The sequence below is a fragment of the Sander vitreus genome, unplaced genomic scaffold (assembly GCF_031162955.1).
Source record: "Sander vitreus isolate 19-12246 unplaced genomic scaffold, sanVit1 ctg207_0, whole genome shotgun sequence".
Taxonomy (NCBI): Eukaryota; Metazoa; Chordata; class Actinopteri; order Perciformes; family Percidae; genus Sander; species Sander vitreus.
Window position 1 is genome coordinate 332,501 of NW_027595405.1, and position 12,361 is coordinate 344,861.

Below are 12,361 nucleotides of genomic sequence, written 5' to 3' on the forward strand. Positions count from 1 at the left end.
ACTGTGGTAGTACTGGGCAGCTTCCAGTATGAATGTGATCAGATCAGACTGTGGTAGTACTGGGCAGCTTCCAGTATGAATGTGATCAGATCAGACTGTGGTAGTACTGGGCAGCTTTAGCATGAATGTGATCAGATCAGACTAGCTGGGCAGCTACATGAATGTGACAGATCAGACTATGAATGCTGCAGCTGATCAGTACTGTGAGTAGATACTGGGCAGCTAGTACCAGCTTATGAATGTGATCAGATCAGACTGTGGCAGTACTGGGCAGCTTCCAGTATGAATGTGATCAGATCAGACTGTGGTAGTACTGGGCAGCTTCCAGGTATGAATGTGATCAGATCAGACTGTGGTAGTACTGGGCAGCTTCCAGGTATGAATGTGATCAGATCCAGACTGTGGTAGTACTGGGCAGCTTCCAGTATGAATGTGATCAGATCAGACTGTGGTAGTACTGGGCAGCTTCCAGTATGAATGTGATCAGATCAGACTGTGGTAGTACTGGGCAGCTTCCAGGTATGAATGTGATCAGATCAGACTGTGGTAGTACTGGGCAGCTTCCAGTATGAGATGTGATCAGATCAGACTGTGGTAGTACTGGGCAGCTTCCAGGTATGAATGTGATCAGATCAGACTGTGGTTATACTGGGCAGCTTCCAGGTATGAATGTGATCAGACTCAGACTGTGGTAGTACTGGGCAGCTTCCAGGTATGAATGTGATCAGATCAGACTGTGGTAGTACTGGGCAGCTTCCAGTATGAATGTGATCAGATCAGACTGTGGTAGTACTGGGCAGCTTCCAGGTATGAATGTGATCAGATCAGACTGTGGTAGTACTGGGCAGCTTCCAGGTATGAATGTGTAACTATGTGTATGTGATCAAGGCGTTCCTTAAAAGAGAGCTTTTTCTCAGTGAACCTTCCCTGAATAAAAAAAGGTGAAAAAATAAAGACGATGGCTGCCTCGGGACCTCTCCGGTGCTTAATGTCTCCGCTCCGTCGGCGTCCATGTCGGGCCAGCCCTGCTCCTCCTTGGTTGTAGTAGTTTAGATTTTAAAAGTTGCATATACAAACGTATGTCATGTGGGGAAATAAGAAGTCTATCTGCAGGTGTGTGTGTGGTGAACCTGTCTGTCTCTGCAGGTGTGTGTGTGTGTGTGTGTGTGTGTGTGTGTGTGTGTGTGTGTGTGTGTGTGTGTGTTGAACCTGTCTGTCTCTCTGCAGCTGTGTGTGTGTTGAACCTGTCTATCTCTCTGCAGGTATGTTTGTTGAATGTGTCTATCTCTCTGCAGGTATGTGTGTTGAACCTGTCTATCTCTCTGCAGGTATGTGTGTGTGTTGAACGTCTCTATCTATCTGCAGGTGTGTGTGTGTTGAACCTGTCTGTCTCTCTGCAGGTGTGTGTGTGTTGAACGTGTCTTTCTCTCTGCAGGTGTGTGTGTTGAACCTGTCTGTCTCTCTGCAGGTCTGTGTGAGTGTTGAACCTGTCTATCTCTCTGCAGGTATGTGTGTGTGTTGAACCATTCTGTCTCTCTGCAGGTGTGTGTGTGTGTGTGTGTGTGTGTGTGTGTTGAACATGTCTGTCTCTCTGCAAGTGTGTGTGTGTGTGTGTGTGTTGAACCTGTCTGTCTCTCTGCAGGTGTGTGTGTGTGTGTTGAACCTGTCTGTCTCTCTGCAGGTGTGTGTGTTGAACCTGTCTATCTCTCTGCAGCTGTGTGTGTGTGCGTGAACTGCTGTCTCTCTGCAGGTGCGTGTGTGTGTGTGTGCAGGTGTGTGTGTGTGTGTTGAACGTGTCTGTCTCTCTGCAGGTGTGTGTGTGTGTTGAACGTGTCTTTTTCTATGCAGGTGTGTGTGTGTTGAACATGTCTGTCTCTCTGCAGGTGTGTGTGTATTGAACCTGTCTGTCTCTCTGCAGGTCTGTGTGAGTGTTGAACCTGTCTATCTCTCTGCAGCTGTGTGTGTTGAACATGTCTGTCTCTCTGCAGGTGTGTGTGTGTTGAACGTGTCTTTCTCTCTGCAGGTGTGTGTGTTGAACCTGTCTGTCTCTGCAGTCGTGCGTGTGTGTGTGTTGAACTGTCTGCATCTCTGCAGGGTGTGTGTGTGTGTTGAACCTGTCTGTCTCTCTGCAGGTGTCTGTGTGAGTGTTGAACCTGTCTATCTCTCTGCAGGGTATGTGTGTGTGTTGAACGTGTCTGTCTCTCTGCAGGTGTGTGTGTGTGTGTGTGTGTGTTGAACCTGTCTGTCTCTCTGCAGGTGTGTGTGTGTGTTGAACCTGTCTGTATCTCTGCAGGTGTGTGTGTGTGTGTGTGTGTGTGTGTTGAACCTGTCTGTCTCTCTGCAGGTGTGTGTGTGTGTGTTGAACCTGTCTGTCTCTCTGCAGGTGTGTGTGTTGAACCTGTCTGTCTCTCTGCAGGTGTGTGTGTGTGTGTTGAACCTGTCTGTCTCTCTGCAGGTGTGTGTGTTGAACCTGTCTGTCTCTCTGGGTGTGTGTGTGTTGAACCTGTCTGTCTCTCTGCAGGTGTGTGTGTGTGTGTTGAACATGTCTGTCTCTCTGCAGGTGTGTGTGTGTGTGTTGAACGTGTCTTTTTCTCTGCAGGTGTGTGTGTGTGTTGAACCTGTCTGTCTCTCTGCAGGTGTGTGTGTGTGTGTGTGTGTTGAACGTGTCTGTCTCTCTGCAGGTGTGTGTGTGTGTGTTGAACCTGTCTGTCTCTCTGCAGGTGTGTGTGTGTGTTGAACCTGTCTGTATCTCTGCAGGTGTGTGTGTGTTGAACCTGTCTGTCTCTTTGCAGGTGTGTGTGTTGAACCTGCTGTTCGTGCTGTGTGTTGCCGTGGCGATGCCCTGCAGGGCGTGGCGCCCCCTGCTGTCAGGAGTCTGTACTGTTTGGACCTGTGTGCTGACCGTCTCTAAGATGTTGTACCAACTCAACGTTGTCCAGCCAATCAGATACTCCTCCAACTGCACAATGGTAACCATGGCAACGATATCATACCTGTCTGTCCGTCTAAAGTCCGTTTCAGACCGAAGATTCACCATGAGAAGAAACTGTTTCAGAATGTTAAAGGAAAGGTTTGATACTGATCAGCTGGTCAGGTCAGCTACAAACTATAGAAATATATTGATCCAGAATCCATTTTATTTCTATGTTACAAACTGTCAGCTGCTGGAAATGTCAGAGTTTTAGACTGAGGCTCAATGAGAGAGAGAGACTGGAGAGAGAGAGAGCAGTATGTGGTGGAGAGAGCTAGAGAGAGACTGAAGAGAGAGAGCAGTATGTGGTGGAGAGAGACTGGAAAGAGAGAGAGCAGTATGTGGTGGAGAGAGCTAGAGAGAGACTGAAGAGAGAGAGCAGTATGTGGTGGAGAGAGCTAGAGAGAGACTGGAGAGAGAGAGCCTCGTTAGCAGAGAATCAGAGAAATAAAACATTCTTTTCTCCGTTTCATCTCTACGAGCAATGCAGCTGTAGCAAGAATCTCACTGTCACTATCTTCATTCATATTTAAATGATATCCAGCTACAAACAAGCCTAAAAAGTCCCGAGCGTGGTTTCTATAGTGATGACATTGTCTCGTCTCATTGGTGGAAACAGCTTTCAGAACGCTGCAGACCGGAGACTCTCAGGGAGACAGAAGTTTATACTCGTCTCAACACGAATTTCTGCTCTGAACTGGACTTAAAGCCGCCAAACGCCTGCACAACATATCCAACCGTCTGTCTATCTCTAACACATGCCCCCCCCTTTTTCCAACTGCACCTTGCATCTACCTGTCTGTCTCTCTGTAGCCAGGTAACTCCAGTACGGACCTGTCTCGCTCTGGCCTGTACTCTGGGCCAGTTGACCCCGCCCAGTGGGTGGGGCTTCAGAAGACGGACGGGAAGCTGCTCGACTACCTGCGGGTGAGAAGCAACAATAACGATCATCTTCATGGATTCATGTGGAGATTAATGTATTGGCTGACAGCTAACCCAGTAATCTTGGCAGCTGTAGTCACATGACAACACAGATAATATAGCATCAGGCTAACCTTTCTCTGCAGTCCAACCTGACGATGCTAGCGCTGTTAGCCTTCGAGGTAACCGTCTACAGACACCAGGAGCTTTACCGTCTCCGCCGTAACCAAGTCCCGCCCCCGACCAGAACGCTGTTTCATGACATCACCAGGCGCCACCTGGACGACGGCGTGCTGAGCTGCATTAAGTACTTCCTCAACTACTTCTTCTACAAGTTTGGACTGGAGGTGAGACTCTCGTTAGCATAGCAACAAGCTAGTTTGACTCCGTTGGTAACTCAGTTCACGTCAACAGTACACGCCGAAATCTTTAATCTGGTGGAAACTACCATCTGGAAGGGCTCAAAATCCTGTTCTTTCTCCATTTCTGCTTTTTTTGGGTCTTTAGCTGCTTTTTAATAATCATTGATTTAGTTAAAATGTGATTTACTCAGAACGGGAAATCTCTCTTTAGATAAAGTTTCAAATCACACAACGCACACGTCACCCAAAGAACTTGTGGTATCTTGTTATTATTGGGGTTATTTTGGGAGCCCTAGTTTTAGGGAGGAAGAACGATAAATGGTGCAGTGAGACTCTTGTCCAGCGCTGACACACAACTCTGTGGAGACAAAGCTCTGGCACCGACAGACTAGCAATGAGCTAAGCTCTTCCTGTATGCTCCTCCTCAGACCTGCTTCCTGTTGGCCGTGAACGTGATTGGTCAGCGGATGGATTTGTTTGCTGTAGGCCACGCCTTCGGCCTCATCAGCGTCCTATCACAGCGTGACAGGAAGCACATTGCCACTGTGTGGCCCAAGTACTGCTACTTCCTGTCGGGGCTGCTGTGTTTCCAGTACCTGCTGTGCATCGGATTCCCTCCGGCTGCATGTAAAGGTACCAACTCACCTGGAGACACTAGGTCTTTGTGCTAAGCTAGGCTAACAGTCTCCTCTGCTTAAAGTCATTGTGCTAAGCTAGGCTAACAGTCTCCTCTGATTAAAGTCATTGTGCTAAGCTAGGCTTAAAGTCTTTTACACCTCTTTGTAAACAGATGGAACTGTTTTGTTTTTGTGATCATTTAAAAACCAGAATAGATTTGGTGAAACCCTGCATATTGTTTTTCATTATTGACTAAATCACAACATTTCGGGTTCAAACAGCCATTCTGTTATGGATGAGACACATTGGTTGTGTTTTCAGATTATCCCTGGAGACCTCCCAACTCCAACATGGACTCCAACGTGGTGAAGTGGCTCTTCCTCCCTGATTACCTGACCCCCCCAAACCCCCTCTTCCTCCTCTGTAAGATCATCACAAACACGAGGACATTTAAGCATTTGACTTTATTAGAATAGAAACTGACAGAAGAACAGTCATCACAGCTGATGTGGATCCAGATTCAGGAAACTCAGAATGAAACTCACGTAAAGCCAAAATATTTAATTCCAAATTGAATTAGAACACAAAGAATTTGGATGAAGAACAATTTAAGATTAAACCTGCAAGCAGCGATGGACGGGCCCTCGCGCCTCTGCGCGTGTTGGGGTTACTGGCGGACGCCGCTCCTTGCGACCGTGGAGATGCAATGAAGAAGGAAGTCTCTGCTGAGTTCAATGATACCTGACACAAGGGTCTACCTTAAATGGTTCAAATGTTATGAAAGGGGGCGTGGCCTGAGTAAGTGGGCGTGGTTAACATATAGGGGGCGGCTCAGTACCACATGTCGACCACACATAAGTTTCATGTAAATCGGATGTTGTTTGTCATATAAGGCGCATTTCCTGTTGCCAGCGGGGGGCGCTATTACCAAAAGTAAATATTGGCCTGTAGATGTCCTCAGACCTGGACTCTGTCAATCTTGAGAAATTTCGGGCAGATACAACGTACACTCAAGTTACAACAACTTCTTTGTTCATCGCTAAACACTCAAAATGGCCGCCACGCCAAGCCCACACCGTTTGACGAAGTTTTTCTTTTAATATTTTTTCATCTTTCATGTGTTGAGGTGGTACAGACCAGATTTGAAGACTGCCGGATAAAATCTCTAGGAGGAGTTTGTTAAAGTACGACATGTGGAAATGGCCAAAATCACACTAATTTCGAACATTCAATTCAGAATGGCGGACTTCCTGTTGGGTTTAGGGTATGGCTCTAATGACGGTTTTTGTACGTCTTGATATGTTACATATGTGTACCAAGTTTCGTGAGTCTACGTTAAACGTTCTGCAGGGGCTCAATTTCTATAACTTTGTAGGGGGCGCTAGCGAGCCATTTTTGTGCGACTATTCCCGAAACCCTTAAAATACGTAAACTTTCACCAGACTTGACCAGTTTTTGAATATGTTAAGCCCCTCAAAAAGGCAATTCATTTGCCGGGAAAATAATAATAATTCCTTCAGTTCCAATAGGGCCTTCGCCGCTGTCGGCGCTCGGGCCCTAAATATTGTGCTTCCTGGTCTTTCAGACGACTTCCTGCTGCTGCTCGGCGCCGCGCTCCAGCAGCAGGTGTTTGAGGAGGAGAGCCAGCCGGAGGTTCAGATCCTCGCTGGAGACAACTGGGAGCTGGACCAAGACGACGGACACGTCTCTGATCCAATCAGACGGCTCCGTGTCAACACAGGCCCCGACTTCATGCTTTGCAGGTAAACTGTCTGTCTGACTGCCTGTCTGTCTCTCTGACTGTCTGACTGCCTGTCTGTCTCTATGTCTGTCTGTCTGTCTCTCTATCTGTCGGTCTATCTGTCTGACTGCCTGTCTGTCTGTCTCTCTGTGTGTCTGTCTACCTGTCTGTCTGACTGCCTGACTGTCTGTCTGTCTGTCTACCTGTCTGTCTATCTGACTGTCTACCTGTCTGTCTGACTGCCTGTCTGTCTACCTGTCTGTCTCTCTGACTGCCTGTCTGCCTCTCTGTCTCTCTGTGTGTGCAGGTCTTACTTGGACATGATGAAGCTGATAATCTTCAGCTACATGTTCTGGTTCGTCCTCACCATCATCTTCATCACCGGGACGACCAGGTGAGTGGGCGGAGCCACAGATTCCTAAAAAATAACAGATAACCTGTAAAACCTGAATATTTAATTTAATTTAGAAACTTCTGACAGAACCAGACTCTTGGTGGGCGGATATCTGCCGCTATACAGATATACAGAGAAACAAATATACTGATATATACAGATATACTGATAAAGATATACGGATATACCGATATACTGATATATAGAGATACTGATATACAGATATACAGAGAAACAAATATACTGATATATACAGATATACAGAGAAACAAATATACTGATATATACAGATATACTGATAAAGATATACGGATATACCGATATACTGATATATAGAGATACTGATATACAGATATACAGAGAAACAAATATACTGATATATACAGATATACAGAGAAACAAATATACTGATATATACAGATATACTGATAAAGATATACGGATATACCGATATACTGATATATAGAGATACTGATATACAGATATACAGAGAAACAAATATACTGATATATACAGATATACAGAGAAACAAATATACTGATATATACAGATATACTGATAAAGATATACGGATATACCGATATACTGATATATAGAGATACTGATATACAGATATACAGAGATACAGAGATACAGATATACAGAGATACTGATATACAGATATACAAATATATAGAGATACAGAGATACTGATATACAGATATACAGATATATAGAGATACAGAGATACTGATATACAGAGATACAGATATACTGATATACAGAGATACTGATATACAGAGATACAGCTATACTGATATACAGAGATACAGATATACAGATATACTGATATATAGAGATACTGATATACTGATATACAGAGATACAGATATACAGATATACTGATATATAGAGATACTGAGATACTGATATACTGATATACAGAGATACAGCTATACTGATATACTGATATACAGAGATACAGATATACTGATATACTGATATACTGATATACTGATATACAGATATACATATATACAGAGACAGTGAACACCCTGCTGTGAGCGCTCTGCCTTTTTATTACAAGTTTACAGACACGTCTCTGCTGACTGGCTATCATCTGTGACACAGCCACTAAATGAGAGACACACCGACCAAACCAGAGAAGACATATCTCAAAGCATGTTGCACACCGTTTCACACCGTTCACCAAGGAAACCTCAGGGACTGTTCGTTATTCATTTCAGGGGCCACCGGAGGAGTTTTGGGACCTTTAGGCTAAAAAGACTTGACCCTCCCCTCGCCCCCCCCTCATTAACATTGTTATGGTGGGGGGGGCATTTCAGTAGATTAACTCACTAACATTGTTATGGAAATGCAATAAGCATGGAAACTAAATGCACACTTCCTGCATTACTGCATTACTTCAAATACTAAGTTACTCCTCCAGTAAACTAGTATTCACATGAAATAAAACAATAAAACATTGAGACCAGTTAGCAAAGGACACTGGGAAATAACTAATTCAACACTGGTTGCTATGGACTCGTCACTAGGCTTCGTCAGTCGTTGTATATTTTAGCACATAGGTAAAGCTGCCGAGGCTGAACATTATATTCCAACATTTTTAAAGCAGATTTTAAATGACATTGTAACAATTCAACAATTCGCCCTCATGACATGTAATCGCGGCGCGGCTGTCTTGGAACGCAGACACACGGTGACGGGACGCCCCGACACTTAAATTCAACCAAAATGTAACAGTGACCAATCAGTGTTGGACCTCCAGTCTGTTGAGATGATCTCCAAACGCAGAAACCAAGAGCAGTCACACCATAAAACGTTAAGACACGTTAAGAGAAAAGATCTGTATTTTGCCGTAATCCAATGACACAAAAAAAAAGTAATCCACAGCGATCAGTAGATCCACAAACAGAGTCCCGGTGTATCCAGCAAGGCCGATACCAGCGTCCCATTCACCATCAGCTCCAAACAGGTGAACGAGGCCTCTCCACCTCGCCGTTTAAACAAAGTGGAATAAACGTATAAAAGTCCAAATCTACACAAAACACGCAATCACTTAGTAAGCTGACATCACATTTATATACATGGCATTTAGAAACCTTTATTGCAACGTTGGCACGGCAACATGTCCAGACTAGTGCAACAGTAATATTTTTATTAAAGCAGTATATGAAATCTGATGTATTACCTACCACCATTTAGTTGTTTTGTATTATTTAAAAAACACCCCTCAGACTACGAAATGTTGGATGACCCTCCCCTCAACGAAGAATAAAAAGACATGACCCTCCCCTATTTTCCTCCGGTGGTCCATTCCATAAATACCGAACGGTCCCTAAGCAAAACGGTGCACACCATTTTGAGATTGAGCATGCCCCTGGGGTTTCTACTTCCTGTTCCAGGATCACTATCTTCAGTATGGGTTACCTGAGGTTTCTACTTCCTGTTCCATGATCACTATCTTCTGTATGGGTTACCTGGGGTTTCTACTTCCTATTACAGGATCAGTATCTTCTGTATGGGTTACCTGGGGTTTCTACTTCCTGTTCCATGATCAGTATCTTCTGTATGGGTTACCTGGGGTTTCTACTTCCTGTTCCAGGATCAGTATCTTCTGTATGGGTTACCTGGTGGCGTGTTTCTACTTCCTGTTGGTGGGCGGAGACCTGCTGCTGAAACCAATTAGATCCATCCTGCTGTACTGGGACTGTCTGATTGGCTACAACGTGTTCGTCATCACCATGAAAAACATTCTGTCGGTAAGATGCATTATCATGTAATCAGCCACATGGTGAAAAACTGTCTGCCTGACTCCACCTGTCTGTCTTTCTGTCTCCACCTGTCTTTCTGACTCCACCTATCTGTCTCTCTGTCTCCGCCTGTCTGTCTCTCTGTCTCCACCTGTCTGTCTCTCTGTCTCCACCTGTCTGTCTCTCTGTCTCTACCTGTCTGTCTCTCTGACTCCACCTGTCTGTCTCTCTGTCTGTGTGTTTAGATCCTGGCGTGTGGTTTTATTAAGTCATTGGTGTTGAATCACTGTTGGCTGATTCAGATCTTCAGTCTGGCCTGCACCATCAAAGGATACACCAAACGTAAGTCTGTCGGAGCCCTCCAGGCTCATTGAAGTTTAAACGTGAACTTGTCTGTCTGTCTGTCTGTTGTTTAAGTGTCGTGTCACTTCCTGCAGCGGAGCAGCAAAGCAGTAAACAGTGTGAGTTGCCGAGCGACGAGGCTGGCATCATCTGGGACGGCGTCTGTTTCTGCTTCCTGTTGCTGCAGAGGAGAGTGTTCAGGAGTCAGTACTTCCTGTATGTGGTCCTGGATCTTCAAAATACACAATTACTGGCTTCCAGGTACACACTCACTCATAAACACACATTAAAATACACACACACAGTCACATGATGCTAAGGGGGGTGTGTCTGTGTGTGTGTGTGTGTGTGTGTGTGTGTGTGTGTGTGTGTGTGCGTGCGCTTGTGTGTGCTTGTGTGTGCAGAGGTGCGGAGCTCTTTGAGGCATCCACAGTGAAAGCTGTCAGGGCGAGACTGGAGGTGGAGAAGACGTCCATGGACCTGCTGAAAAGACAGTAAAGATGTTTTCTCAAATGAACTTCCAACATAGTCAGGAGTTCCTCTTCCTCTAACACTAACTTCCAACATATTCAGGAGTTCCTCTTCCTCTAACACTAACCCTAGCTTCCAACATAGTCAGGAGTTCCTCTAACACTAACCCTAACTTCCAACATAGTCTGGAGTTCCTCTTCCTCTAACACTAACCCTAGCTTCCAACATAGTCAGGAGTTCCTCTAACACTAACCCTAACTTCCAACATAGTCTGGAGTTCCTCTTCCTCACATGCTCACCAACAGGAGATTGTCCATGTCAGAAGCATTCTCACTTCCTGGAAATCCTCCGTTTGGTTTGGGCGAGGGGTGGAGCGTGGGTAGATGGTGCAGGAGGCAGGACATGACTCAGCAGATTACACTGCACTCACGGAGCCGTTACTAATGTGGTCATAAAAAACAGAGTCTCTTCTGAGTCTGTATGATGATTTCTGTGTCATATCTTACAGACAGAAGTTCCTGAATTTTGTTGTCTCTCCAGTGAGACATTTTCGTTGGCGTTTGCTTGTAAATCACCCTTCTTTTTCACCCTTTTGATATTTGTATTCTAACGGTTTGGAGCCAGCCGCCTGATAAAAATGTCATCAACACACCCACTCCGTCGCTGTGAATTTTCACACTTTGGGCACAGTCAGACATTACATAGACTTTTTACTCAGGAGCTGGCAGGGTACAGACCGCCGAACATTTCCAAGGTTGTGGTGACTGATGCTGCTCTCTCTGATCATTCCTGTGTTTTCTTTAATGGCACTATCTCTGTGCACAAAAGTGTCCAAACAAAGTTAATAAGAAAATGGTATATCACTGACAACACCAGTGAAACATTCATTCAGCTTTTCTCCTCCACACTCGCCCTCTCAGGGGTCTCAGTCACTGAGCTGGTAGACAATTTCAATTGTAAAATTACAAATGTTATTGATGCCATTGCTCCCATTAAGGTAAAAACTGTCTCTGATAAGAAAAGATCTTCATGGAGAAATGGTATAGAGGTAAGAACAGAAAAAAGAGATTGTCGAAAAGCAGAACGTAGGTGGCGAAAAACTTTGCATTTATAATTTGGAACTGAGGAATGCAAGGCGGTCCTTCTTCTCGGACATTATTGCCAAAAACAATAATAACTCACGTGTTTTGTTTGCTACCGTCGATAGGTTAACAAACCCTCCAGTACCAGTAGCATCTGAACTTTTATCCACCGAGGCCTGCAATGAGTTTGCCACCTTTTTCAAAGACAAAATTCTGAAAATTAGACAAACAGTCAGTGCCTCCATATCGAGTACAGGGTATGTGTTGTCACAGTGTCCAGGCAAAACTAATTCCAATATGACCCAATTTCATATGATTAACCGTAAAAACCTGGAGGACATTATACAACATCTGAAAACCTCCTCCTGCTGCCTTGATATTCTACCAACGGGCCTGTTTGGCTCCAGATCTACAGATTGTAAACACGTCTCTTCTCTCAGGTATCTTCCCACAGGCCCTGAAAACTGCAGTCATTAAGCCACTCTTAAAAAAGAACAATCTAGACACGTCACTAATGAGCAACTATAGGCCGATACCAAACCTTCCATTTTTAAGTAAAATCATTGAAAAAACGGTTTCTCAACAACTCAACCTTTTCTTGTCACTAAACAACAGTTTTGATGCCTTCCAGTCGGGTTTTCGACCACACCACAGCACTGAGACAGCTCTTGTTAAAGTCTTTAATGACATCCACTTAAACACAGAT

The 12,361-nt window shown here is 44.8% G+C and overlaps 1 protein-coding gene across 1 annotated transcript in view; it reads left to right on the forward strand.

Moving 5' to 3' along the window:
* Positions 1-12,361, forward strand: part of LOC144513299 (piezo-type mechanosensitive ion channel component 2-like) — a 66,613-nt gene that overhangs the window by 34,926 nt on the left and 19,326 nt on the right. The window contains exons 19-29 of the mRNA XM_078244332.1: positions 2,793-2,969; positions 3,785-3,898; positions 4,039-4,239; positions 4,683-4,887; positions 5,194-5,295; positions 6,458-6,635; positions 6,921-7,007; positions 9,613-9,769; positions 10,006-10,102; positions 10,198-10,363; positions 10,507-10,596. Coding sequence (XP_078100458.1) covers positions 2,793-2,969; positions 3,785-3,898; positions 4,039-4,239; positions 4,683-4,887; positions 5,194-5,295; positions 6,458-6,635; positions 6,921-7,007; positions 9,613-9,769; positions 10,006-10,102; positions 10,198-10,363; positions 10,507-10,596 — 1,574 coding nt within the window. The remainder of the gene's footprint in view (positions 1-2,792; positions 2,970-3,784; positions 3,899-4,038; positions 4,240-4,682; positions 4,888-5,193; positions 5,296-6,457; positions 6,636-6,920; positions 7,008-9,612; positions 9,770-10,005; positions 10,103-10,197; positions 10,364-10,506; positions 10,597-12,361) is intronic.